The sequence below is a fragment of the Mandrillus leucophaeus genome, unplaced genomic scaffold (assembly GCF_000951045.1).
Source record: "Mandrillus leucophaeus isolate KB7577 unplaced genomic scaffold, Mleu.le_1.0 Scaffold1372, whole genome shotgun sequence".
Classification (NCBI taxonomy): domain Eukaryota; kingdom Metazoa; phylum Chordata; class Mammalia; order Primates; family Cercopithecidae; genus Mandrillus; species Mandrillus leucophaeus.
The window spans coordinates 106,941-133,685 of NW_012101335.1; the positions used below are offsets into that span (position 1 = coordinate 106,941).

The following is a 26,745-nucleotide window of genomic DNA, read 5'->3' on the forward strand; positions in this document are numbered from 1 at the left end:
CCCTGAGGCCCACCAAGGACCAATCCTGACACAAGCGTCCCTCAGGCTTGGACTCACTCCGTCTCGCACTCCACCCCCAGGTCATCGTGCAGCGGTCACTGTCAGCCCGGGACCTGAACCATGCCAAGGCGGGCTCCATCCTGGCCAGCTACCTCAAGATGCTCCCCATGGGCCTGATCATCATGCCGGGCATGATTAGCCGCGCACTGTTCCCAGGTAGGACGGGCTCCGGGCACTGAGCCCAGGCTGCAGGGCACCCAGGGTTCTGAGACCTTGTCCTGCAAAGGTCACCAGGAGGAGAGGCAAAGGATAGATGTGAACTGTTCCCCAACCTGGGGAGTGGGGAAGAGTGGTCCTCAGGGCCACAATCAAAGGGATTAACATGGATGTGGCTTGGTACAAGGTCTGGACAGGTATCACTTACTGATGTGTGACCTCAAGGCTGTAAACGAATGTCCCTGTGCCCCGCCGTTTCATCTGCAAACTAGGGACTGTGTCACCCACCTGGAAGGTGCCATCAAGATCCTCTAACTACAGGCATTGGAGACGTATGGGTGGGGAAACGTGCATTTCCTTAGGTTGCCTTTTCAGGACTCTGGGACCAAGAGTCCCCAGCATTAACGATGGCCTTCCATACGGCCCTGGATGGTTCCCACCCCTGCCTGTTCATCAGTTTCCCCATCTGTAACAAGGGAATTGAAGTCATCAAAGTCAGGGACACGGTAGCCCAGAAGACAGCAGCTCGGGCTCTTGGGTGGCTGGCAGGGAGGGACTCATGTCCCCTGGTGTGCAGGGACCCTGACTCACCTGTGCCTCCTTGTCTGGGGAGCGCTGGGCCTGCATCCTCCTCGACACATCTGCTTCTTCTCTCCCCCGACTCTGGGCCCACGGGGAGCCACCCTGGGGTCCAGCAAAGGTCCCTCGGGTTATATGGGGGGCACTCAGCTGCCGGCGCGGTGGTGGGGTTGGCCCGTTGGCCATTTGCTCTGAGTGGCGCCTCCGGAGAGGGACTGAGTGCTCTCTCACCTCATAGTACTCCTCTGACACAGAGGAGGCCACTGAGGGCCGTCGGGGGCCAGGCCCACGGCTGGAGCTGCCTGAGTGGCTGTCCTGGTCACTGAGGGTTATGTAGTCGTCATCATCTTCTTCTTCTGCCCCATCCAGCCCATTGGGGAGCCCCACCCCGAGTCTGTCGGGGTCATCCTGGGTCACAGATAGCTGCCCCTGGAGTGGGGCGTGGCCTGGGCCTGCCATCCTGGGTAGCCTATGGTCTGTCCCATTCTGGGGAGCCTCCTCTTTGGGGAGCTCCAGGGCCCAGCCAGTACCACTACTGTCCTGGGCTAGTACATCTGCCACAAGGACTGTCCGGGGCTTGGGCACAGGGGGCAGTGGCTCAGGGTCCCCCTGGGGGAGGCCATTCTCAGCTGGGACGCCGTCCTGGGGGGCACTGGGCTCTAGGGGAGGGCAAGGTTCTGGACGGGGCCTGCTGTCCTGGCTCTGCTTCCACAGCTGGTGCTGGGCGCTGGCCTGGGAGGTGTCACGGATCTTGATGCGGTTCATCTGGCTGGGCTGGGGGTTCCAGATGTTGGGGTCGATGATATTGATGTAGCCCAGGATGTCGCTGCCAGGCTCCGGGTCTGGCTCCACCCACGTGGGCAGGTACTCAAACATGTTGGCCCTCTCCAGGTGGAGCAGTCCTGGGTGGATGGGTGGCAGCAGCTCGGGGATGTCCCCTGGATGCTCGGCCAGCGCTGGGCCCTTCAGCCCCAGGGGCTTCTTGGCCTCCTGCTTCTCAGAGGAGATCTTGGCAATCTCATCAACGCTCTTGGCCTTGACCAGCGCATACTTGGGGTTGACGAGCTTCTTGGCCACAGAGCCCGCGGGCACCAGGGGGACCACAGAGGGCAGCACGATAGGCTCTGGCTCCGGCTCCTTCTCCATAGGGATGCCCTTGAGGCTCACACTGTGTGACATGAGGTACAGCTCCTGGAACTGCCGGTCGAACATCTCCACCACCTGGCCAGACAGCACGGAGATCACATTCCGGTCCGTCCGTGCGGCCGACCACGTGAAGCTGCAACAGAGGGAGGGGGCGCCGGTCAGGCACACGACCCTGCTTCTCCCAGCAGCCCCTGTGCACCCGCAGCTGCTGAGCCTCAGACTGTGGCCACAGGGCCCTGGGATCCAGAAGTGAATGGGGGCAGAGAGCAGGTGCATGCTGTGGGGTCAGACTGAGTCTGGGATGTCAAGCAAGTTGGTAGCACCAAACCTGTTCCCACCTCTGCAAATGGCATGGCACTGTGCTCCTCTCAGGCTGGTACAGGATTCACTAAGCAGCTCAGGAAGGCCCTGGACACCGTGGGGGGTGCCGCACATGGTGGCCACTACTGCCATGTGTCTATGCTGCCACCAACCCTCATGTAACCATGGGCAGTGCCCACCCCATGCCGCATGTGGTGGTGCCCACACAGCTGGCCCCATCCCTGAGGACAACTCTCAGAGTGACCCCCATAAGCTGCAGAGGCACAGCCTGGCCACACCCCACCTCCAGGCCGGTGACATCTCCAAGCTGGAACAACAGTGTCCTCAGACAAAGCCCTTCTCTGCCTGCCTCCAGAGACAGACAAGCAGGCAGGTGTGCTCCAGCCCTGCGCACACCTCAGCAGCCTTGGGATCAATAACTGGAATAACCAGGGTGTCGTAAGTTAGCATTAAGGACAGAAGCCAGTTGGGAACCAGACTGGCTCCCACAACTTCCCTGAAAGCTGGAGAATCACCTGTAGGAGCCGCACACTGCCCGGTCTCCATCCACAAACATGAACTTCTGGGCCAGGGCACCCTTGAATTTGGTTGCCGACCGTGTGAAGAACTCGGTTCCCCCGCTGCTCCGCACTCTGAGATTCTGTGTTGGGAACCAAGAGACAGAATTACACAACTGCAGCCCTGACCACACAGGGCGAGGGGAGGACGGCAGCTGCCCAGGGTTCAGAGGCGACTTTGGGGTAGTCAGGAGGGGAAGGAAGAGGCTATAAGGACTGGAGGAAGGAGCTGGTGTGTCTGGGACTGCAGGGCCCAGGGTAAGGAGGGAGTTGCTGAGCCGTGAAGCTGCAGAGGGGGCAGGCACTGGTACAAAGCGGGTGGGATTAGATGGTCTGAGCTTTGGCCCCAAAGGTGTCTGAAGAGCAGCATCAGGCAGGAAAAGGCTTGCACAGCCAGCCGGTTTGGGAAATGCTGCCATGGGTAGTGGATGCTATGGTGGGGTCCTGAGCGGGAGGGTGATGTGCACATGTTTTAGAAGTGTCTCGTGGATGGCTAGGGGGTGATGCAGCCAGAGGAGGGCAGGAAGGGGGCCTGCCCTTCGGAATCTGGGCCTTACACTCCAATAAGTCTGTGGCCCTCCAGGGTGCGTGGCCCTACCAGGCCGCTCCCCTGTGCTTCTCAACACCCCAGTCTCTGCTGGGCTCTGCTCTGAGGGCAGGACTCACAGCAAACCTTTCTCCTTCCCCATGGCCAGGACACCACCCAGCACCCAGGCCAAGTCCTGTACATGGTCAGAGATTCAATTCGGTGCCGGCTTACACAGTTTGGCCCAGGAGCAGACCAGGAAGGCCCTCAAGAGACTGTGGCAAAGGGAGATGCGACCCAAGGAGAAGAGGGCTCCTTGGGCATTAGGAGCACAGCGGGTCCCTCAACTGCCTCAGCTCCAAGACCAGGTTGTCACCAGCCTTTTCCTGGACCCTGGCCACACAAGGGCCCTCTGTCCCAGTGTGGAGTCTCTGGAGCTGCCAAGGGCCTGTGTGTTGCAAGTTCCAGGTGCTGACTTCCCTTCCCCTGGTAGCAGGGCCTGCTGTGAGGGAGGAGCACACGGTAAAGGCTGGTGCTGGGCACGGCAGACCCCAGGAAGGGCAGGGCGAGCCTGGCTGAAACCCAGGTGTCGACGATGGCCAAGGGCATCCCGAAGTAGAATCTCAGGTGTAAAGCGGATCTGGGGCTCATCTGGCCCGTGTCCAGGGCAGTTTGTAAGAAATGCTCCTGGGTGCCCTGAAGGTCTGTCTCAGGAGACCTGCGGTCAGGTGGGGAATCTCAGTTTTAACACCAGCTCCAGGGATTCCTGACTGGTCTGCCTGCATGCCTCCTGTGATGGGAGTCTCACTCCCTCCCGAGGGGCTCTGTGCCAGCTTCTGGCTCTCGGCTATGACATGTTCTTAGTCAGGCTGAGCTGTGACTTACTGGTCTGTCCCCTCACCCACTCACTGGCCCCAGCTTATTCACCCCACTCATTCACACAGTCACCAACCCCTGCCGAGGCCCCCAGCTGCAGACACAGATGCCTGTGATGAGGATCCCCCCGGGAGGTGAAGGGGAGGCAGGAGGGTAAACAAAAACGAGCTGAATGCCCAGGATTGCAGAGGAGTAGCCTGAAGTGTGAAGGGCTAGCCGGGAGGCTCCCAGGAAAGGACGACATGGGTCACAGGGGGAGGTGGGGAAGCATTCCAGGGAAGGGACTCAAAGGCCAGGAAGAGAGGCCTTTATACAAGAGCACCTCAGGGGAGGACGGGTGGGTGACGGAGCCTGCAGAGCGAGCAGGGACGGGCTTCCTGGCAAAAGACCCTGTACCTTCTTAAGGGCCTGAGCTTGGCCCTGGGGCCAACAGGGAGCGATGGGAGGATTTAGAGCAAAAGCGATGGGGCTGGGTGTGCATCTCAGGAGCAGTTCTGGCATCAGGGAGTGGGTGTGTGAAGCGAATGCTATGGGAGAGGAGCGGAGCCTGAGAGAGCAGAGCCGCCCGCCATGCCATCCAGCCTCCTGCCCCGTCAGTCCTTTCCGTGTCCCAGACCCCTGGGGCTGGGGTGGCCCCAGGCCAGCAACCACAGAGGCGGGCAGGTGTGGGTCGTGGGTGAGTCCCTGTCTGATGCCCACCCGTGGGATAAACGATCACCTTGTCATAGGGCCCAGTGCAGAAGGCAGATCTGCTCTGGGCCGCCCTCGCTGGCTCCCCCCTCCCCCGCCCCGCAGGCTGCAGGTCTGCACACAGCCAGCACAGCAGGAAGCTGGCCATGGCCCAGGACAATTAGCACTCGTGACTTTGTACCCAACACAGAGCACGCTCAGGGTTGAGAAGTCAGACAAAGATCCTGGAGGAGGTACAAGGCCTTCCCTGTCACTGAGCCCAACCAACCCCAGCTCCATCGCCTCCTGCGGGCTCCTGGCCCAGCCACAGGCCCCTCCTTAGCCTGGAAAATCGGCCACCAGTATCAGGACCCCTCTGGACAGTGTCTGTCCCCACCCATCCCAAACCTTGTCCTGATGAGGGCTCGGAAAGTCACCACTTCCATCTCAGAGTGACTCAGACTCCATGTAAGCCGCAGACCTCGGCTGGGCCGCTGACTCGCTGTGTGACTCGAAGCAAGTCCCAGGCCCTTGCTGGGCCTTAGTCTCCCTTAGCACACAGCAGGGCGGGCCTCCAACTCTTAGGCCCGTTCTACCTGGGGCTCAGCAGCAGGTGGGGGCCTGCAGCAGGGCCCCCCACCTCCTGCCTCGTGACCTGCTCCCCTGCTTGTGCCTGGATGGGCCCCACCCCACGGGGCCTGGCCTGGATGAGGTAACGTCTCAAGACTCTGGGCTCGCGTGTGCAGAGGTGGAGGATCCCACAAAGCCGTATTGTCTCTGAGCTCCTGGGACACCCCCGGCAGAGGACAGCAAATGGGTGGAGGGACGCCGGGGCTGACCCAAGAGGGGTGCCCTGGGCAAGTCTGTGGACCCTCTGGGACCTCAGTTTCCTCATACGTAAGAGAGGACGTCAAGGGCGAGTCAGGGCAGGAGAGGATGGCCGGGCGGTGCTTCATCTGCTCTCAGAGGGTGGCAAGGTGGGGACTCCAGGGCTGGGGCAAACTACAGCACCCTGCCCCCAATCCCCGCAGGCCTCTAGGCCACATGTGCTTAAAGGACTCGTGATCCAACTGTACCAAACCCGCTGGTGGGACGCAGAGGGGGCTGAGCCCAGGTGTCCCTGGAGCAGAGTGGGTCTAGGGTCTAGGCATTCCTGAGCTCCAGTCAAACAGGCTCCAGTCCTAGCACCAAACGGACGCCAACCAAGGCCTCTCTTTCCACGCCTCAGTTTTCTCATCTATGAAAGGGCCTACTCATCCGTGTGCTACAAGGCTGCTGTGAGGACTGAATAGAGCCACAGTATAGGCGGGGCCCACCCAGGGAAAGTGTCTGGCTCCCAGTGGGTGCCCCATGAACTGGAAGTGGCACAGTGGGCTGTGGGGGACCAACACAGAGGACCACAAAATATTCAGGAAGGCACAGACTCCCCAGGGAGGCCAAGACTGTCAGCCATATGGGGTGGGTGGTTGGTGGGCTCAGGGAGGGGAAGTGACCTGCCCACTGTCTCCCAGTAGCCCTGGGCTGGGCCGGGACTGAGGACAGGGTTTCTTCATCACCCACCACCTCAGGGCCCTGTCGGCATCTCCTGGCCCAGCAGAGGGGTGGGGAGGCCCAGAGACACATCCTGACCAGGTCTGAGCTGGGAACATTGAGGCCAGGCCAGGCCTAGTGTGAGGAATGCAAGAACAGAGCCCAATATGGCGGCGGGAGCCTGGCTGCCTGAGGTGCTGGCCCCCAGCAGCCTCCGCTCTCCTCTACAGGGCCTGTCTCAATCTCTGTGGAGGGTGGGGAAGGGCGGTCAACACTCACCCTGGCCTTCTCCAGGCTGTTGTGAAGTTGGGGTGGTGGGCCCTTTGTGAACTACATTTGGCCCAAAGTACGTGACGGCATGAAGGGGCAGGGCCAGCCTGGCTCCAAGGCCCTGGTCTGAGGAGCTCCTCTCTCCCCTAGGCCAGGGCTGCTCAGCCTCTGCGCAACTGATACATGTCCCCTTTTGTGTGGGACCTGTCCCCAGCAGTGTAGGATGTTTAACAACATCCTTGGCCACTCAATGCTGGTAGTACCCCTTAGGTGTGACAGTTAAAAATGCCAAATGTCCCTCGGCAGAGTGAATCCCCCCGTTCGAGAACCCCTGCCTTATACCCTGAATCCATCACAGACCCAGGCCCAAGTAGAGACAGCAAGACCCAGGCATCCCCGGGGACCAGGAGAGCCTGGGCAGCGTAAGGGCTGCGTCGGGCGTGTCCAGCGTGCGGCCTGAGCGGCAGTGATCCTCACGTCCTCACCGCGTGCCTTCCCATGGCCATCCAGCCAATGTTTCTTTGTTCACCAGAAATGGGAAACAGTCTGGCCTTTGCCCAGGGGCTGCTAGTTTTTCCAGTTTGGCTGTACGAAGCCAACTAGCTTTTCAGATGGCCCAGGCATCTCATGGCTCTTGTCTGTCCTAAGCTGGGAGCCTCAGGCCCAGCCTGTCTCCTGTTAGCCCGGGAGCATCCCCCCACACCCAGTATCACCCCCAAAAGCAGCCAAGTCATGCGGCCTGGTCCTGTGACCCTAGGGGGTGGCAGTGAAAGGTCTGGCCCTCTTCCCAAGGCCTGCTCCCCATTTGTCATTTGGGGTGATCATTTCTATACTCCCACCTGGAAGGCCATCAGGGGCCGGCCAGGGCGACTGGCTGAGGTGCTCAGGAATGGCTGGGAGCCCCACACTTGGGGAGACGCTGGTGCACGCTGCTCCCGCCTCACCTGGGGACCAGGAGTGGGCTCGGCCCAAGCAACAGGGCAGAGCTTCCAGAGTGTGTTGGTGTGGGCTCCATGCTCAGGAGGAAGGAGCCGAGTCAGGGTGAACCATGGCCAGACCCTGGCGCAGAGGGAAAGAAAGCCGCTCGGCACTCAGACCAGAGCTGCGTCTCATGGCGGGGCTGTGCCTGTCCCCAGCCAAAGACAGGATGGGAAGGCAGCTCACGACTGAAGGCCCACCACACAAACGGCCTCCTTCACTCTTCACAGCAGCCCTGACAAATAAATGACCATATCCCCATTTTGCAGACAAGACAATGGAGGCCTAGAAAGATTCAGTGACTCTGCCCAAGGTTACCATGCAAGTGGCACAGCTGGGGCTCAGGACTGGCTCCTGCTATCACCCCCAAACTGGCACCTGACACCCCAAGGTCATAAGGATGACCCTACCAGAAAACCTGTACCCTGGGCCCGAAGGAGCTGGGGCAGGTTGGTGCAGAGCTGGGCAGGGGTGGCGGCAGCTGAGGGCAGGCCCAGGGATTATCGGCAAAGGAAGTGCTCCTGGGACAGGTCTGGGCCCAGCTAGCCCAAGGCGAGGGAGGTAGGTGGGGAAGGCAGGCCCTCCAACAGGGTGACACTAGACTGGGCTGGGCTCTCAGGGCCTCTGGCCACCCGCCCAGGGCTGTGGAAGGGCAAGCTCAGAGGCGAGAATGAGGAAGCCAGGGCACACTTTCCCATGGAGGCCTCTAGCTCCTGGATACGTCACCTTACAGACCCTGCCACCTTCCCTGGGGAAGTGAGACGGCCGAGCAGGGCAGGCTGGGCCAGGGACCTGCAGTGCCAGCTGCCCTCCCCTGCCTGGCTGGTCACAGCCAGCGGAAGGGCTGGGGGTGGGACAGGGCAGGCCTCACACCCAAGCCCCTGTCCCACTCCAGGGCCTGGGGTTTAGAATGTATGGTTCTTGCCAGCAGCTGTATAACTTTCCTCAGCACACAGGGCACTTTACAACCACCATCTCCTTTCATTTCACCCTCACACAACCCCGTGAGGTATCACTACGGCCATGGGGCACTCGAGGCCCAAGAGGTAGAACCACAGGTCCCACGGCAGGTCAGTGGCCAGTGAGCCGTGTGGGCAGCACCAGGGCAGGCTGCGCTGGCAGTTGGCTTTGATTTTATAACGGAAGCCAGTGATGACCTCCCCTGCCCATAGTGGGACGGCCATTCCTAGGTTTATTGATAGTTGAGCAGTTGGTGTGAATGAGTGGGGTGGGAGTCCTAGAAGATTGGTTGAGCCAATAAAAAGGATGAGAGAAATTAATATGAGGGATCAAGTTCATCCTTTGATGCTCTGCATTCTTATTTGCAGTTATTGTTTATTATTTGCTGCTTGAGTACCAGGGATCTGCATCCTCCTTATCAGAGCTGATTTCTCACTACTGGCTTTTAGGCGCCACCCCTAAATTGTTGGGAATGGCTTTGGGCAAGGCATGGCCTCCCTCGGACCTCAGTTTCCCCATCTGTGTTGTGGGAGCCTCATCTGAATGACCTCAAGGCCCCTTCAGTCCCAGGCACTCCAGGCCCCCCACCTGCCCCATTGCCTCCGACTTCCTGGAAACTCAGAACTCTGCAAGCAGAGGAACAGCCAAGGCTTCTCCGCTGAGAAGGGGCCTGGGGGCACTGGGTGGAAGGCGAGGTCTCTGGAGCAGCTGGTCCCAGGTTAGGGTCCCTGCTCCAAACCGATAGGCTTGCTCCCTGCCTGCGTCTGCACACTGGGGGAAGAGCAAAGCACTCGTTGGGCCTGGGGCAAGGGCACGGTGCTGGTGGGGCCCCACTGGGGTCTCTTCCTGGGCATCGGGCAGGGCCAGGCCTTCTGCAGTCAGGTTTCCAAAGTGGCCTTTCCACACTGTGGCTCTCTCCGGCATGAGCTGTCTGCCACCGGAATCGATTCCCTGCGCTAATTACGCGGCAGGGAGTGAGGTGGGCATGGGGCTTGGGGCCAACCCACCAGGGACACCACATTAAAAATGTCCCAAGAGCTAGAGACTCACCACGGAGTGCTCACAACCACTTGAAAGGACTCAGCCGGAGGCGTTGGGGTTGGAGAGGAGGGGTGGGCGCGCTTGACAAATGCTGACAAATTACAGTCGTGGAGCCCAGCCCCTTGTTAACCAGACTGGTGGTGCCCCTTCTCCTAGGACCACAAGCCTGAAACCTGCAGAATCCTGACCTGTCAGACGCTGGTGCTGAGCCCAAGGGTCTGGTGCTGGCCCCTACCCCACTATCTTTAACTTACTAGCAGTGACACGGGGTATGTGGCTCTATTCCCTCATCTGCAAAATGGGAACAACTCCCTATCCCACTAGGATGTTGTGAGAATTAAATTAACCAATGCAAAGTGCCTGTGACAGGGCCTGGCGCACGGTCAGTGCAAAAGAAGTATTCACCGTCATCACGCACGCTGATCTGCTCTCAGGGAAGCGCTCTGCACACAGCAGGTGCCAAGCGATGGCTAGCAGAAGGAGCGCTCCAGACACCAAATGCCAGGGTGTCTGGGCAGAAGAGCGTTGGGCCAATAAGATCCTGTAGCCCAGAGAAGGGAGGCGACATGCCCGAGGACACACAGCAAAGCAGTGCTGAGAACCACAGCCCACCCTGACCCCATCGGCAGCCTTCTCTGATCCACTTCTGTTCCGTGGTTTCCCCCACCCCAGAGGTTCTTTCTCCTCTGCTTTTGTGCCTCAAATTCACTTCAACTGAGCAGCCATCGAGGAAGCTTTCCCTGACTCCAGCCTCAAGGAGCTTCCTCCGTCTGAGTCAGATCCTAAAACAAGTAAATGGACATTCTAAGGAGACAGATTTTGGCTCAACCCAAGAAAGGACTTGGGAGTTGAAGCTCTTTCTGGGAGTTGAAGCTCTCCAGAAAGGCCACGAGCTACCTGAGGAAGGAGTGAGCACACTATCACCAGAGGTATGCAAGCAAACAGATAACCGATGTGGCATGGGCTGCTCTGAAATAACATGATGCAGCACTTGGCATGAGCTCCAGCACCTGGTCGGCAAGCACCTCATCAACACATATCTTATCTCTGCCACGTTGGAGGTAGTGAGTATCCTGTCCCTCAGGGAATTCAAGCAGAGGCTAGGTGACTGCTTGGCAGGAGGCTCTAGAATTACTGGACTCTCAGTGCTTGGCACAGGACTCCGTCCTGGGCAGGCAGGTACTTCAAGTGTTTGTTGACAGACTGAATGACCCCTGCTCTCCAGTCACCCAGGCAAGTGAGGAGCGTGCTCACCTTGAGGTGTCCCAGGTGCATTCGGGCCCGCTCACACATGTGCAGGAAGTACTTGACGTTACTCTCATCCACAATGATGTACACGGCCACTTTCCTCTTGAAGCCGGCATCCAGCAGGTCCTTGAAGATATCCACGTCGGTGAACATGTCCATGACCACAGCTATCACCTGGGAGCAAGAAGAGAGACTGGGGCCTGTCAGACGGTGCAGCAGTGGGGATAGGGTGCCCTGGCAGAACGCACAGCCCTCCCGTGCCATCAGCCTCTCATGGATGCCCACTCTGGCCCCACTCCTGGAGCCTCAGGCCCAGGACCAGGGGCCTCTCTTGCCCTGAAGTTCTAGTTGCAGTCCCAGTTCTGGGCTCAGCCCAGGGGCCCTGTGTCGGTGCATTCCCAGGCCAGGGCCGGCTATACTCTGCCCTCCTTGTAATACCTGGGGATGCTGAGATGAACCTGATGTGTCAATGACCGGAAGGGCAGCAGCTGGTGTGGCGGCTCCCTGGGGCCTCCCCTGCATTCCTGGGCTGGTGTGGACTTTGGCCAGTGCCTAAACCCAGGTGCTCTTCCTGTCAGCTGACAATATCTGTCCCCACAGCAGGTGACCTGCTGGACCTGGCTCAGGGTGGGGCCTCAGTGGTCAGGGTATACCTACCTACCCCTAGCCCAGCCAAGCACCACCAACAGGGCAGGGATCCTGGGTGGGTGAAGGTGTGAGGTGGAGCATGCAGAAGGACAGGATGAGGTGATATGGGCCCGGCCCCAGTGAGGCTCAGTGACTGTCAGGCCTCTCTCACACCTAGTCCCCTCCCTGTCCCTGGGCAGCAAGAAGAGGGAGTCAGGCCAGGGCCTGTGCCTGGCCACAGCCGTCCACACTGCTGATGCAGACATATGTCCCGCTTTTGGGCGGCCCCACCCCTCCCACCCTCCGAGGCTGGCACCACCATCCCTGTCCTAGGTCTGAGGACCCCCTGGAGAAGAGGCGAGGGACCTGCCCTGGGTCACACAGCAAGCTGGGGACAGAGTCAGGCTACAGACTACCCAGGTTTGCCAGGGAACAGAAGTCAGCCTTACTGGGATGTGGAGATTCAGGGTGATGGAGGCGGTCTGGAGCCTGCTGGGGATATGTGTGCACGCCCCACAGTGAGCTCACCAGGCTGGCCCCTGCAGGCCCATCTGGGCTCCTCCTGGGCCTCAGGCCCCTGCTGACACCCATCGTTCATCTGGCACCAAAGCCCAAACTCCAGCAGAGGGGAGGGCTCCATACCTGCCCTGCCTCAGACTCACTGTGTGACCCTGAGCGAGACACCTGGCTTCTCTGGACCCAGTTTTCTCATCACTACATCAGGCTCCATCTCTCAGGAGAACTGAGCACACCTGAATACCGCAGCACCTGCAAAGAGCCCGACTGGGGGCGGTGCGGGGGGCGCTTGGTGACGCCTGTTTGCTGCCTTTCTCCCACAGTCACCCCGCACGTTACCGTTTACAGGGGGTCTTGTCAGTCTGACTCCTGCAGCCTCTCACAGGCACCATGGTGGTGACAGCCCAGCATGCAGCCGGGTAAACTGAGGCTCAATGAGGTCGTAAGGCTTGTTGGATGTCACAAAGCAAGTTGGGCCAGGGCCTGGACCCACCTCCGAGTCAGGTCAGGGTTGATCTCCAGCCCTTTGCCTTGGATGTTTAGTCTCGGAGGGCCTGCGAGACAGTGGTCCCCCCCCAGACAGTGGGGGCTCAGAAGCAGAGGTGTGCGACCAGCTGAGACTCACAGAACTCCCAGGCCTAGGGTTCTCTCTGTCCTCTGCAGAGATGACTGCTCCCTATCTCTCTGTTGCTGAAGGGCTGTTTTGAGGCAGAGGGAGTAGCTGGTTGATGCAGGGTCTACGACTGGCAGGGGAGGCAGAATTGGCACCAGATGGGAAGAACTTGCTGCCCCCAGGGCTGCCCCAGGTTAGACAGGGATCTTGAGAGGGAGCTCACTCCCTGACCCAGGAGATGTTCAAGGAAGGCCAGAGACTGCTTGGAGAGGGGGCGGATGAGAGGGCAGAGGAGACACAATGCGGGCTGGTCACCATGACCCTGGATTGAGCCACCAGTCAAGGGTGATGAGACACTGGGCAGGGGTGTGTGATGGTAGCGGGGTCCTCCCTGCCTGGGATCTCCCAGACCCAAAGCCACTGCAGCCCCGGAATCTCCTTGGTTAAGCCACTTCTGAGCAGGCAAACAGCCTCACGTGCCACCCTGGAAAAGAGCCTAATGAGGGCGCAGCAGGCATGCTTCTCCCTGGAGAGCTCCAGGGCCTGCCTACCATGGCAGATGGGGACTTGCCTGGGCTTGGGTTGGGGGACGTGCCCCAGCAGGACCCGTGCCATGTGCGCCATTCCCCACGTTGTCCTCAGCCAGCAGGGTGCTTGATCCAGGGACCATCTGCTGTCAGGTTGGATATGTTGGGGCCTGCACCCCAAAATGGATCCCCCCACAGCGCTGGCTCTCCCCAGGCATTGGGCTCAGTGCCTGGCGAGGTCAGAGATGGGTTTGTAACAGGTGCGAGCTTATGCTGGGGATGGGGAGGGGGTGCCTGGTGCTCCATAGGCAACCCCCAATAGCCTGGCCTGTCCATGGAGTCACAAAGGTTTCTTGGGGGCTCTTGAGTCCTGTCATGCCCTTTCCCATTTTACACACAGGAAAGCTGGGATCACAGTCCATGACTGAGGCTAGAACCCAGGGCCCTGCCCCACCCAGAGCACCTTCTGCGCAAGCGACTGGGCGCCAGTCCTGGGCCCTTGGGCTGCTTGATGGTTTATAAGGAGCCTTTACAGCTGTTACCTTGTTCAGTCCTCACAAGCACACCGGGAGGCAGTGGTTCTTCTTCCCATCTTGCAGATAAAGAAACTGAGGCACAAAGGCATTGGCTACCTTGCCTAACTCTGTTGGGAGGCCCAGCTCACTCGTGGCACTGTGAGCTCAGCAAGAGCAGAGCCCTTGTCTGGGCCCAGGATGGGGCCTGGTTTGAGGAAGGTCTTGGAGAGCTGTTATCAACTGAGAACAAGACCAATTGGCTTGGTCCAGGAACGACTGCAGGAATCAGGGCACCTGGGACCACAGCCCCTCCTGGGCCCTTGGTTTCCCCATCTGTCAAGTGGGGATATGGGCCTGGCTTGCCCCTGTGGTTCCATCCAGTTCACACATTGGCAGAGCTGGCCCAAGTCAAGAAAAGTACCAGATGCTTCCCGCGGCCCCAAGCCCGCACGTCCTCTTAGAGGTCCTGGGCAGGGCAAGGGCTGTGGAAATGAGAGGGGAGGCTGACTCCAAAGACCAGCTCTGCCTGCTGTATGTCAGGGGCCATACTGGGCAGGAGGCAGGTGGCCTGCGTCCCAGCACTGAGCTTGTTCCGCTCCTGAGGCAGGAACCAGCCACGTCCATGTGAGCAGCTGGCATAGGGGCAGGCATGGTGGGCGGGCTCGTGCGTGTCCTGCACCCCAGACCCCATTGTCAGAGCCGATGGGCAGCTCCCAGCCCAGCAGTCTGTAATCTGCGCAGGCCGCGCAGGCCACACAGCCCAGCTCCCAGGTGAAGGAGGGAGCCCAGTGGTCCCTGTGCATCTTACTGATGGACAGGCCTCTGCTGGGCAGCCTTGAGGCCTCAAAGAAGCAGCTGCAGAACACAGGAGGTGCAATGCCCAAGACAACCATCTGGCTCCTGCCAGGGTGTGGGAGGATGACCCAAGATGGCAGGGTGTGGGAGGACGGCCACACCTGGGGGGCAGAGGCAGGCAGGCTGCACGTGCTGGGACACCAGCAGGGATGTGGGATGGGCACTGGGCTCCAGTGAGCCAAAAGCGAGCCTGCGCCTGCCCCAGCCCAGGCCTCTCCCTGGGGGCTCCTGGTGCCCAAACGCCTCCTGCATGTCTGTCCAGGGGCGTCCATATGCGTAAGCCCTCCAGCGCCCCGCCCTATGAGCACCTCCTCCCATGCTGTACCCTCCCTGCCCAGTGGATCCGCCGGCCCTCTCTACCCTGTCTTCTGCCTGTGTCTCGAATCCCCTGCGTCCCTCTGTGTCCTTGGGACAGGTGAACATCTGCCTCCATGTGAGAGATGCAGAAACTGCGGCTAGGAGAGGGGAGGGCACTGGTCCAAGGTGGTGCTGCATAGGGATCCCCAGTGCCCTGCCAGGAGCACCTCCATCACCCAGGCAGTGACCGGAGCGGCTTGAGCTGGGGTGGAGGGGTGACAGCATCTCACACAAAGGAGTACCCCACCTGTGGCCACTGACCCCCAGCAGACACGGCCTGAAGCCCCATAACGCTGGCTGCGGGCACTGCGGGTGGGACAGGGCTTTAGGTCACAGAGGCAGGGAGCACAGGCATGCGCCTCCTCAATCTCCCTCAGCCCCAGCTGGAGTCCCCCTGAGCACGGGTGGAGCGGGCGGAGTGGGCCCAGCCCCGGCGCCTGAGCTCTAGGCTGGGCTTTGGGCGAGCCACACCTGCATTCTGGGTCTCAGTTTCTTCATCTGTCCAAAGGAGAAGGTGGACAAGATGTCCAAGGCCCTTTGTCTCTGATGTTCCTGCCGAGGGACCCCAACTCCTGTTCCCTGCCCGGTGCCCGGCAGAGCCTGTCTGGGCGGCTAGCACATCTCATTGCGCCCACAGGTCTGGGAAAGGAAGTGCTGGTGGCCGCCCTCTCCCTGCCTCCCCACAGGGCTCCTGCCTCACAGGTACCGACAACAGCCTGTGGCTCCTGACACCCACAACAGCTGTTTCCTAGCCTTCCTGTGACCACAGAACCACTCTTGAAGCAGAAGTGCCCTCGCAGGGCGAGTGGGTAGAACAGGTCTCCACAGAGGTGCCTGGGGAGGAGGGGAGGGGCAAGACGGGCTGGCCTGGTTCCGAACATGGTGGGAAATCATGGGTGCGCAGGCCCGGCTTCTGCAGCAGCACCTCTTCAGGGGGGCCCTGACCAACGTGTCCTGACCCCTCTCCCGGACGCGTCCTGACCCCTCTCCCCGATGTGTCCTGCCTCAAGCTGTCTCCTACATGCTGTTCTCCTTGCCACCTGCCCATTTTGCATCTGCCCAGACAACTCCTACCTGTCCTTCAAATCCCAACTCCAGTGCAGCCCCAGCCTCCCGTGTCGTCACTCTGACCTGTCCGGGTTGAGCGTGTATCACTTGTGAATTTCTTCTCAGGCACAGCAATGGAGTCTCCCCAAGGACTGAGTCCCAAGAGTCGGGTAAGAGGGGACAGTTTCCAACCTGCACATGACAAGCCTTACAAAGAGAGAGCAGAGAGGTGGCCATATTCTCCCTCCTCACTATGCTGCAGGCAGGTGGAGGACAGATACCCCCAAGCCTGCCCCAGAGCCTGGAGCCCTGAAGCAGCCATAGACACTGTGCACACTGCAGACAAGTCCCTAGGCCTATCTGAGAAGTGCAGGGGATGGAGACAGTCTCTCATCTTGGGGCTCGATATTCTCCAGCTCTGATGGCAGATGCCCAGGCAGTGGCAGTGCGGGCTCCGCACCCGCTGGCTCCAATCTCAGCTCCTCCTGGGAAGCTGCATGGCCGTGGGCAAGTACCTTTGTTTCCTCACGGGGACAGTAACAATCCCCACCCACAAGGTTGTTGGAAATTACAGTGAATTCATGCAGGTGAAGGCCCAGCATGGGATGCACAAACAGCAGCTGCACGGACCCTCCTCGTCCTCCCACTAACCCAAGTCCCATCCCACCAGACCCACGGCTCCCTCTGGGGTGAACAGGCCAGGAGCGTCTCACTTCCCTCAGGGTCAGCTGAAAGGCTGTAAGTGACGTGTCAGGGCTGCTCACAGGAATGCAGCAGACTGTCCTAAAGATTGAGGTGGTGGCCATGATGACCTTGGATTCAACTTCCACTTACGGCCATAATGGAATGACAGAGATGGAATTTACCCTCCTGCCTTAGCAATAAAAAACCCGGATAAAATCTATGATGCCACGGACAACAGGCTTCAATCAGCACAACGATCCCTGAGAGAAGAGGAACAAACCAGCTGAACCCTAGGATTGCCCCACTACTTCCAGGCTGCAGCACAGGGAGGGGCGCCCTGGTGGAGTCTTGTGGTCTCCCTGAGTTGAGGAGAGACAGGGTTCACTCTGAGTGTGGCAGCTAGGATTTGCAGGACGGAGTGCCGCAGGGGAGAGAGTTGCACAGAGTGAACTCTAGAGACCTGCAGAGGGTCGCCCTGGAGTCTTCGGCTGATGGCCGAGCAGCACCCGAACGTGAGGAAACTACTGAGGCTGAGAAGGGAACCACCGGAAAGGGGAGGCTGAGCAGAGAACCACCAGAAGGGGGCGGCTGGAACAATCGCTGGTGCTCACGCAGGACCAGGAATAGTGTATGTGCCCCCAGCCAGAATAGAAACCCCTCCTAACACACAGGGCCTGCAGGGGGGTCCTCAGAAGGATACTGCCTCAGCAGTGGACAAATAAGTCCTAGACCAGGCATAAGCAAACTTCCTAAAGAACCAGAGTGTAGATATGTGAGGCTTTGAGGGCCATACGTTCTCTGTCACAACTACTCAAATCCGCTGGTGTAACACAAAAGCAGCCAAAGTACATAAATAAATGTCTGTGTTCTACTGTTTATAAAAGCCGGCAACAGGCCCAGGGTCCATAATTTGCAACTCCTACCCTGGAGTGAAGTCGGCTCTGGACCTGCCTAATAAAGCTTGACAGGAAGCCACAAAAGCATTAAATGGTTTCCAAGTAACGTAACTGCATCTCAGGACAAGGATCCAAAATATTTAAAGGAGAAAACAAAACAAACAAAAACTACAAGCAGCCCACAACATAAAATCCAACATGCCTGGTATCCAATTAAAAATTACCAGACACACAAAGAAACAGGAAAACATGATGCACATGAGAAAAAAAAAAAAACAACAATCAAAATCAACCAAAAAATGATACAGATGTTAGAATTGGCAAACAAAGACATGAAAACAGTTAAAACTGTGTTCCATGTGTTCAAAAAGTTAGGTAGAGATGTGGAAGATTTTTTTTTTTAAGCCAACAAATCAAAATTCAAGAGGTGAAAATGCAACATTTAAGATTAAAAATGTAACAGGTGGAATTAACTGATTAGACACTATAGAAGAGAAAATTAGTGAACTTGCAGACATGTAAGTAGAAACTATCCAAGATGACACACAGAAAGACTGAAAGAACATAATCACAGCATCAGCAAACTGTGGGTCAACTTCAAGCCATCCAATATATGTGTAATTGCAGTCTCAGAAGGTACAAGGGTTGGGAGTGAGGGAGAGACCAAAAATAAATAAATAAATAAATAAATAGAAAAAAAATGGCCAAAACACTTCTACCATTTGATTAAAGACTAAATCCAAGGCCGGGCGCAGTGGCTCATGCCTGTAATCCCAGCATTTTGGGAGGCAGAGGCAGGTGGATCACATGAGGTCAGGAGTTTGAGACCAGCCTGGCCAACATGGCAAAACCCTGTCTTTACTAAAAATACAAAAATTAGCAGGGCATGGTGGCATGTGACCGTAATCCCAGCTACTTGGGAGGCTGAGGCAGGAGAATTGCTTGAACCAAGGAGGTGGAGGTTGCAGTGAGCCGAGATTGTGCCACTGCACTCCAGCCTGGGCAACAGAGTAAGACTCTATCTCAATTAAAAAAAAAAAAAGACTAAATCCACGGGTCTCAGAAGCTCAATGACTGCCAAGCAGAAGAGACATGAAAAAACTCTACCAATGCACATCATAATCAAATCACTTAAAGTCAATAACAAAGACAGCCTTAAAAACAACCAGAGGAGAAGACAACTGCATGTCAAGGAACAAAGTAAGTGGCCTTCTCATCAGAATCACTGCAAGCCACAAGACAACAGGCAATATTTTTAAAGCACTAAATGGAAAAAGAAAAAAAAATCAACTTAGAATTTTATACCCAGCAAAAATACATTTCAAAACAAAAGGCAAACTAAAGACTTTTTCAGATACAAAAAAGCTGAGAGAATTCATTACTAGCAGACCTGCACTCCCTCCTCCAGCCGCAACTCCGTCCTCCAGCAGCACAGTTTGGACAGACCTGGCTGCAGCACCTCAGTTTTTCTATGCTCATGACATGATCCTACTCCCCCTCCCCTCCTCCTCCCCCGCAGGGGGCTGGCAGGATTAGTGAGATGCCATCTGAAGAGGCCCAAGGAGGTTCTCTGGGTTAGGAAGGCCTCCTAGGATCCCTGGGTGGTGCTCCCTGCCACCTCCTGGCAATCTCCAAACCAGTTTGCCCATACAGTGGCTCTGAAAGCCTGTCACCGAGAGGACTAGTTTAGCTAACAGTCTCATCTTGCCTCCCAGGGTAAAGGGAGTCTGTGTACTTGGTAACAAATGCTGACCCCAGCCAGAGCAAGGATAATTAGGTCAACCAGCTGGCACGCATACAGGTGTCCCTTTTCTGGAGACAGGGAGGGGTGGTGATGGCCACTCCCGTTTTCCAGAGGGGGTGTCACTGTCCCAGTGCCACCCTGTCAACTAGTGGCAGAGGCCTCCTGTTCCTAGGCTTTTCTCCTAACGGGGGACCCTGTGTCCATTCCAAGCTCTGAACCCACCCACAGCCTCCCAGAGCCCACCTCAGCTCCTGAAACAAATACCTGACCCTCAGCACTGTCTGGAAGGTCAATGCTTAGGCCTCCCTGGCTCTGCCATGCCTCCCCTGGGTGGTCTGTGGCGGGTCACTTCCCACTCTAAGCCTCAGTTTCTCTTCTTGGTAACATGGGGAGTGAAACTGGATGAACTCTGAGGTCCCGTTCCCCTCTGACGTTCATCAGCTCTGTGAACACCTTCCCCACCGACTATTAAGACTGAAGCCTCATTAAGGCCAATTAAAGGAAGATCAGGCCTTCTGAGCACCAAATGGCTGCAGTGGGTCGGGGTCAAGAAGCCCAAGCTAGTCATGCCCAGAGCGCTCTGACCAGGAGGCTCTGCCTAGCCCAGTGGCATGGAGGCACTACCCTGAGTCTCCTACCTCCCCCAGACGGACATCAGCTTCCTTGCCACGGCTCAGGAATACTGCAGAGACAAGGGGATGGCAAAGCTTAGAGAAAGGCCATGAGGTGACCAAGGCTATTCCCTGTGGATGAGGCGAGAAGGCAAGATCCTTTCCCGCTGACCGCAAGGAGCTTCAGAATCCTCAGAGCTTCCAGGCTTGCAGGCACAGGATCCAGCCAACCAGACCATCCCATGTGGGCAGCAAATGGCACCAGCTGAGAATTTTCAAACAGGAAAATCTCAGAACCACGGATTCAAAAGCCTTTAAAACCTCAGCTTCTCAGGGTCCAAGAGCAGCAGACACTGGGGCCATCAAGCATCCTAATGCCCCAGAAAGCCTGGCTTGGAAAGGACTTGCCCAAGGTCACAAAGCACGCCAGGGCAGGGTTGAGGCTTCCAGGCCACCTGGTGCCCACATGCTCTCTGCTGCATTCCACTGAGCCCCTGCTTGAACTTCTGCCAGGACAGCAAGCTCACCACTTCCACCCCCCGACTACTCCCAGAGAGAAGCTCTCAGGACAGGAGTGAGGAGTGAAGGTGGAGGAGGTGAGGGGAGAGATCTGGCATCTACCAATGCCAGCTCCATGCCAGACACAGAGTGTTTTACACACCCCACTTTTTCCCATTTAAATCTCACGATGACTTTATGAGGCAGGTGTTAGCTGTTAGCACCACCATGACACGGAGGAGGAAGGAACAGAAGGTCAGAGAGGCCAAGTAACTATCTCCGAGCAACCACTAAAGATAACACCAGAGCTGGGGCTCATGCCTGGGTCCCAGTAATATGGACGCCTGTCTTCCCACGACCCCACGTGGCATTTAACCTGGCAAGGTACTCGAGGCCAGGGGTCATTCAGACCCTTAAAGGGGACTAGGACAGCCCACCCAGGCTAGGGCCTGCCAGGCTGGGGCCAACATGGGCCACGGCACAGGGCGAGACCCCATCTTTCTCCCCAGCTGCTCGCGAGGCAGAGGGTAGCTCAGTGCTTTTGGATGCTCCTGTCTGTCACTGCTTCAAGACAAGGCCTGATCCCCATTTTACAAGTGAAGAAACTGAGGTCCAGAGTCCTGCAGCATGCGAGTGGCTAAGTGGGACCAGTACCTTCTGCTGGCCCAGGGGCCAGGACCCTCAGCTTCAGGGAGACCCTCTCCAACCAGCGAGACCCAATCCAGGTTCAGCCACATCTAAGACCTTTGGTGTAACCTTATGAAGGCCCCAGCCGACTCTGAGCCTCAGTTTCCCCAGCTGTGATACGAACATGACGGCAGGCCCTGGCTCTTGGGGTCATGGGAAGGAGGACAACCCGGTGGCTGAGCAGCTGCCTCTCCCAATGGAGTGCCCAGACGGGCAGGCACTCTCTCCTTAGAGCTCCTTCCTCGAAGGGCTGCTCCCGACTCTCCTGAAACTCTTAATTAAGACGCAAGCGCCGCGGGGAAGGGAGACTTTGGAGCACACAGGAGTTAACACCTGGGATTCCTTTATCAGATGGTTCCCCACCCACTCTCTGACCTGTGGTGGGAGCCTGGGCCAGCTGTGGGCCCCCCAAAGAGCCAACTGGGCCACCTGTGGCCTCTGGCAGTGTGGGGAGCTGTCCTGGCACTGCCCAGCTAAAGGATGCAATGAGTGGCCTTCCTCCTGGTCCCCAGGCCACAGAGCTCACCCTGTTCTTGTGAGTCCCCATCCCAGCTCTCCTCCAGAAAGCCCAGTACTTAGCTGCCAAGGAGTCTCATGAAAACGCTTTTACTGCCAGGCACAGTGGCTCATGCCTGTAATCCCAGCAGAAGGCAGAGGCGGGTGGATCACAAGGTCAGGAGTTCGAGACCCGCCTGACGAATATGGTGAAACCCCGTCTCTATTAAAAATGCAAAAATTAGCTGGGCATGGTGGCGCACGCCTGCAATCCCAGCTACTCAGGAGGCTGAGGCAGGAGAATCGCTTGAACTCAGGACGCGGAGGTTGCAGTGAGCAGAGATTGCACCACTGCACTCCAGCCTGGGCGACAGAGCAAGACTCTGTCTCAAAAAGGAAAAAAAAAAAAAAAACGCTTTTACTGTCCTAAATCAGTAAACAACAGGATCCAGCAGCGAGGCTCTGGTGGTCCCATGCAGGGGTAGGGCTCAGAAGGAACAGTGACACTGCTTCTCCAGGGAATGGGGGGTGCTCAGGGCCGGGGGTCTGGGCCCAGTCCCACCAGATATCAGTTCTGTGACCTCGGGCAAGTTATTTGCCACCTCCGGGCCCCACCAAGCCTCAGTTTCCTCATCTGCAGCACAATGGAGACAACACCTACTTTCCAGAGTTGTGGGGAGGATTACACAGCACGGTAAAGTGCCCGCTCAGCACCTGGCACGGGGTTGGCATTTAGTAAGCGCCTCATTAAGCTGCTTCTATTCTCCCAGAGCCAAGCTGTGGGCCAGGACTTCAGCGTGTGAAGGCAGGGGCCTGACAGAAAAAATGTGGGGTGAATCAGGCATCGTGAAACCTGGGTTCGACTTTATTTCTCTGGGTCTGTTCCCAAGCCCTGGCCTGGCATGCAGAGATCAGCGTTCTGGCCCTGGCCACCGGCGCCTCACCCTCCCTCAGTTTCCTCAGCTGTGAAATAAGGAAGGTGTGATCCATCCCTGCTCCTGGGGCCTCACCCTGGGGCTGGTGAGGGATCCTGCTAGGGCCCCCATGCCGTGTCAGGTTGAGGGGGGCTCAGCACCTGCTGGAGGAACCAGCTGGAACATCTACATCCAGCTCTCGCTGAGGGAGCCCCAACCCAGCCCAGCCTCACCCCTTCTCAGGCTGCAGCCGAGCGAGGCCGGGGCTCGCCCCTCCCAGGCGTGATCCTACAGGCCCGTCCTCTGGTATGCAGTTGGAACCCCACAGCAGGTTTTTCCCCAGATAAATCATGGCTCCTGGGGCTGGGGGAGGGGCAGGCAGTGACCTTCCATCTTGGAGTTGGAGCCCACTAGGGCTGGAGGTTAGGCTCGGAGGGCACAAGGTGCTGGGAGTGAGACCCGGGACCCACTGGCCTCTTGACCCAGGGGAGTCTAGGATCGCAAGGCAGCAAGGTATCAGTGCTGAAGGGGCCCCTAACAGTCTTCAAGACCTGTACCCATTTTACAGATGGGATGACTGCGGCTTGGAGAGGAGCTGGGGCTTGTTCCAGGTCACAGTTAGGCGGAGGCAGAGCACGGACTTTTGGCTCCTAGTCCTGCTGTCCACTAGTTCCATTCTAATCATTTGGGAACGGGGGGGCAGGAAGGGGGGACTGACAGCAGTCCTGACGGGAACACAGCCGCTCCCCTGAGTGCTGTGTCACTTCCCTGCCCCAGGGTCTGCCTGTTGTGCTGACAACAGGTAAGGTGAGTGAGGAGGCGGCGGGCTGGGCTGTCCTGACTCAGCCCCAGCAGCCCCAGCCTGAAGCCCCCGGTGGGAAGGGGCCAGTGTGCGGCGAGGGGGCCCAGGCAGAGGGATCCCCAACCCAGGCAGGGGGCAGGCAGAGTTCTCCCCACACAATACCAGAGTGAGAAGGGGAGGCGGGAGCAGGGGCACGAAAGGTGATTCATGGGGAGAGATAAGGCAGGGAGCGCTCCTGGCAGGCGACAGGCGGGCAGACAAAGAGCACCGTCAGCATCCGTCAGCGTCCCGGCCCTGCCCCTGTGAGCCTGGGAAGCAGCCGGGGCAGGATAGCTGGAGGACTGCAGTGGCCTGGATGAGCTGCCTCTCCCAGCCCCGGCCTGTCACTCTGTCCTGCCAGGGCCAGGGCATGAGGGGTAGCCTAGAGTTTGAGGGAAACACAGGCCTGATCCCCACCCCTCCACCCGAGAACTAGCTAGGTGACCTTGGGCAGGGACTAACAAGTTTCTACATCTGAAAAATGGGACAGATAACACTAGCTGAGATTATAAAGCGCCTCGCACTCAATCAGCACTTGCTATTGTTATTATCCCCGCCCACATATGCCATGCTGGCCACGGGTCCCAGGACAGATGTGGCAGGGAAGGATGTGCCCAGGGCAGAAAGCAGGGGCTTGGCTCACCACAGTGCTGTGGAGTCATGAACAAATCCCTGTCCTTCTCTGTGCCTCAGTGTCCTTGTCTGTCAGATGAGGGGCTTACTCTCTACTGCCTCTGAGGCCCCCACTTTGGGACGCTTGAGGACGCCCTGAGGTCTGAGAGTGGGGAGCAGTCTCAGCAGTGAGTGCCCCATCCTGAGGGCTGGAAAAGCAGAGAGCAGGGCCCGTCTGTCTGAGGCTCGAGGACATCACTCACTGTGGGGCCGTGTAGACAGACTGGCACCCAAACTGGAGACCAGCTTCTTCCTGGCTATGTCACCTTAGACAGGTGACAGCAATAGCCTTGTGGGAAGCAAAGGAAGGCAATGTCACCTTAGGTGACACTAATAACCTTGTGGGGCTTTTGTGGGAAGCAAAGGAAGCTCCAGGTGGCCCATGAGACTGTATGGAGTGGCTGGGTCACAGCTGTAGCCAGAGACTCAGGGAGGAGCCTGGAGTCAGCAGGGGAAGCCCTGGCCCTGGGAGCCCCTATCTGGCCCATCGTTGGGTGGGGAATCTGTCTGTCTGTGAGAGAGGAGACCCTCTGGCTGTTCCCATCTGCCTCCTTCCTGTCTCTGACGAGGAGGGGAGGCACAGAGGAGTGGGAACCTTGGCACAGCAAGTCCCCCTACCCAGGGCCTCGGTTTCCCTGTTTTCAAGATGGAAGTGGAGGCTGGGTAATGGGATCCCAGCAGGCTCTCTGTGGAGACTGGGTTCTCTAGCCTCCAGCCAGTCATCTCCACCAGTCACAGACGTCAGCAGCACTTCCCACACACCATGGCAGGTGTGGGGCGGGTCTCTCAGCCTGCAAACTATGAAAGTCCCTTCCTCCTCCCCTTCCTCCTCCTCTTCCTCTAACTCCTTCCTTACTTTTGTCACCCGATATTCCATCTTCACAATAGGCAAAGATGCAGCTTTCATCTGCACCACCTCCATCTTATAGACCAAAAACCCGAAGCCTCAAAGTTGCCCAGGGTCAGTCAGTGAATTGAGAGCAGTCAGGCTGGGGACCAGGCACCCCGACCCAGCTAGCTGACCCAGCTGGTCCCCTTGTTGGGCAGGGACTCCACCTTCCTGGAAACTGGAGCCAGGGCCAGGAGCCACCGGGGTCACCTCATCAGTTCTTGACCCACTTCTGGTTTCTCTGCGTACAAACTTCCCCAAGGCCCTGTCAGTTAGCCAGGATGGTCTCTGAAGCCAGCATTCTGGTCTTGTGCAATTGGCTGCTCTGCTCTGGGATTGGAAGTATAAAGGGATTAGACCCAGCAAGGAAGACCTCATCCCACAACCTGAGGCCCAGACCTGACTTCAGAATCCCCTTCTCAACACAGCTCACTAGGTAAGCTTTATCTATCAAGTCAAGATGTGCTTGGCAACGATGAGAAGCTACTTACGTGCAGCAGGCATTAGCACCTGCTCATGGTCACAGCTGTCCAGCAGTGGCCTAGCTATCTCTGCAAGTGGCAAGCACCCCTTCTGAGAATGTGTGATGGTGTGTCAGCCAAGAATGGCCCCCCACAGCTAGGGCACTGCATAGCCCAAAAGGGTTGGAGAATGGGAGGGCCAAAGAAGGCTTTGTCCTCACCTGTGCATCCTGGCCTGGAAAGTTTCCACCATTGCAAAGCTCACAAACAGACTCAGAGAGGGTGCGCAATCTGCTCCCAGTTGCTCAGCACAGCTAGGAAACAGGCAGTGTTGAACCAGGACCTCCAGGCCAGTCTCAGATGGACTCGGACCATGCCTATCCCCTCACCCCGCAACAAAAGCTCTCCCCACCAGAGAGCTCATGGTGTGTGGGGGCCTTCACAGTGAATCGGAGACACTCTAAGGGAAAGTGAGAGGAAGCCCTGGGGTTCCTCCCCTCCCGACTCCACCCTATCTTGGTGCCTTCTTCTGGGGAACCAGAAACACCCTGCAACAATACAGAGGCCCTTTGAGACAGGGCAGCCCACTGTCACCTGCTAGGACCTGGGAACCCTACCCTGCAAGGAAACTGCGGATCCCCACAAAGGTGGGGAGGAAACCTCCACCTAGGAGGCAGCCAGGGAAACAGCAGAGATCCCTAGAAGCCCATGTTGGGCTCCCGTCTGGGGCTCTGAGTGAGCCTGTATTGAGGGGTCCGGTCGCTGGTTGGGCCTTGGCTCCCGGAGTCCCCACGCTGCCTCACCTTCTGTGCCTGGCTGATCATCTTCCGCACCACCTCTTTGATGTGGGCCTGCCCGTCTATGGGGGGCTGCATGTAGACGCTGGCCCGGGTCACGCCGCGGTAGGCGATGGTGTCGGGCCAGCCCAGGTCCAGCTGCGGGATGGAGCGGTCCGACTTCTGGGGCCAGTACTCCAGGGAGGGCAGCGGCTCAGCCTCGGTGGGGACCCCATCCGCCCCGCTGGCTTCCTCTCCGTCGCCCGCCCGGTGGTCCTCGGGCCCCTGGGAGGGGTCCGTGCCCCGAGGGTCCTCAGAGCCCGGGTCGTACACCTCGATGGTCTCCAGGATGCGCTTGAGCTCCAGCTCCGAGAGGAAGTCTCGGATGTTCTCCCGCTTGAGCACCTCGTAGAAGGCGTCCCGGCCGCGGGCCACCAGGGCCTCCAGCGCCAGCCGCTGCTCCTCGCTGTAGAAGAACTCCGGCTTGGACTCGCTGGAGCGCCAGTTCACATGGTTGTCGTCCAGACACTGCACCTGGGAGAAGGCCATGGTGCCGCCTGCCCGGGCACTGCTGCCGCGGGTGGGTGGGCAAGGTCCGGCTCC

The 26,745-nt window shown here is 58.2% G+C and overlaps 2 protein-coding genes across 5 annotated transcripts in view; one reads left to right on the top strand and one right to left on the bottom strand.

The window, feature by feature from the left end:
* The window catches only part of FAM83G (family with sequence similarity 83, member G), a 33,591-nt gene extending 6,856 nt beyond the window's left edge, over positions 1-26,735 (bottom strand). Inside the window, exons 1-4 of the mRNA XM_011973428.1 lie at positions 26,170-26,735; positions 10,924-11,091; positions 2,778-2,902; positions 808-2,074 (exon numbers count right to left, since the gene is read on the bottom strand). Of these exons, the coding sequence (XP_011828818.1) occupies positions 808-2,074; positions 2,778-2,902; positions 10,924-11,091; positions 26,170-26,691 (2,082 nt within the window). The 5' untranslated portion in view covers positions 26,692-26,735. The remainder of the gene's footprint in view (positions 1-807; positions 2,075-2,777; positions 2,903-10,923; positions 11,092-26,169) is intronic.
* Positions 1-26,745, top strand: part of SLC5A10 (solute carrier family 5 (sodium/sugar cotransporter), member 10) — an 81,704-nt gene that overhangs the window by 26,112 nt on the left and 28,847 nt on the right. For all 4 annotated transcript variants that reach the window (XM_011973429.1, XM_011973430.1, XM_011973433.1 and 1 more), the window contains one exon: positions 81-216. In XM_011973429.1, coding sequence (XP_011828819.1) covers positions 81-216 — 136 coding nt within the window. The remainder of the gene's footprint in view (positions 1-80; positions 217-26,745) is intronic.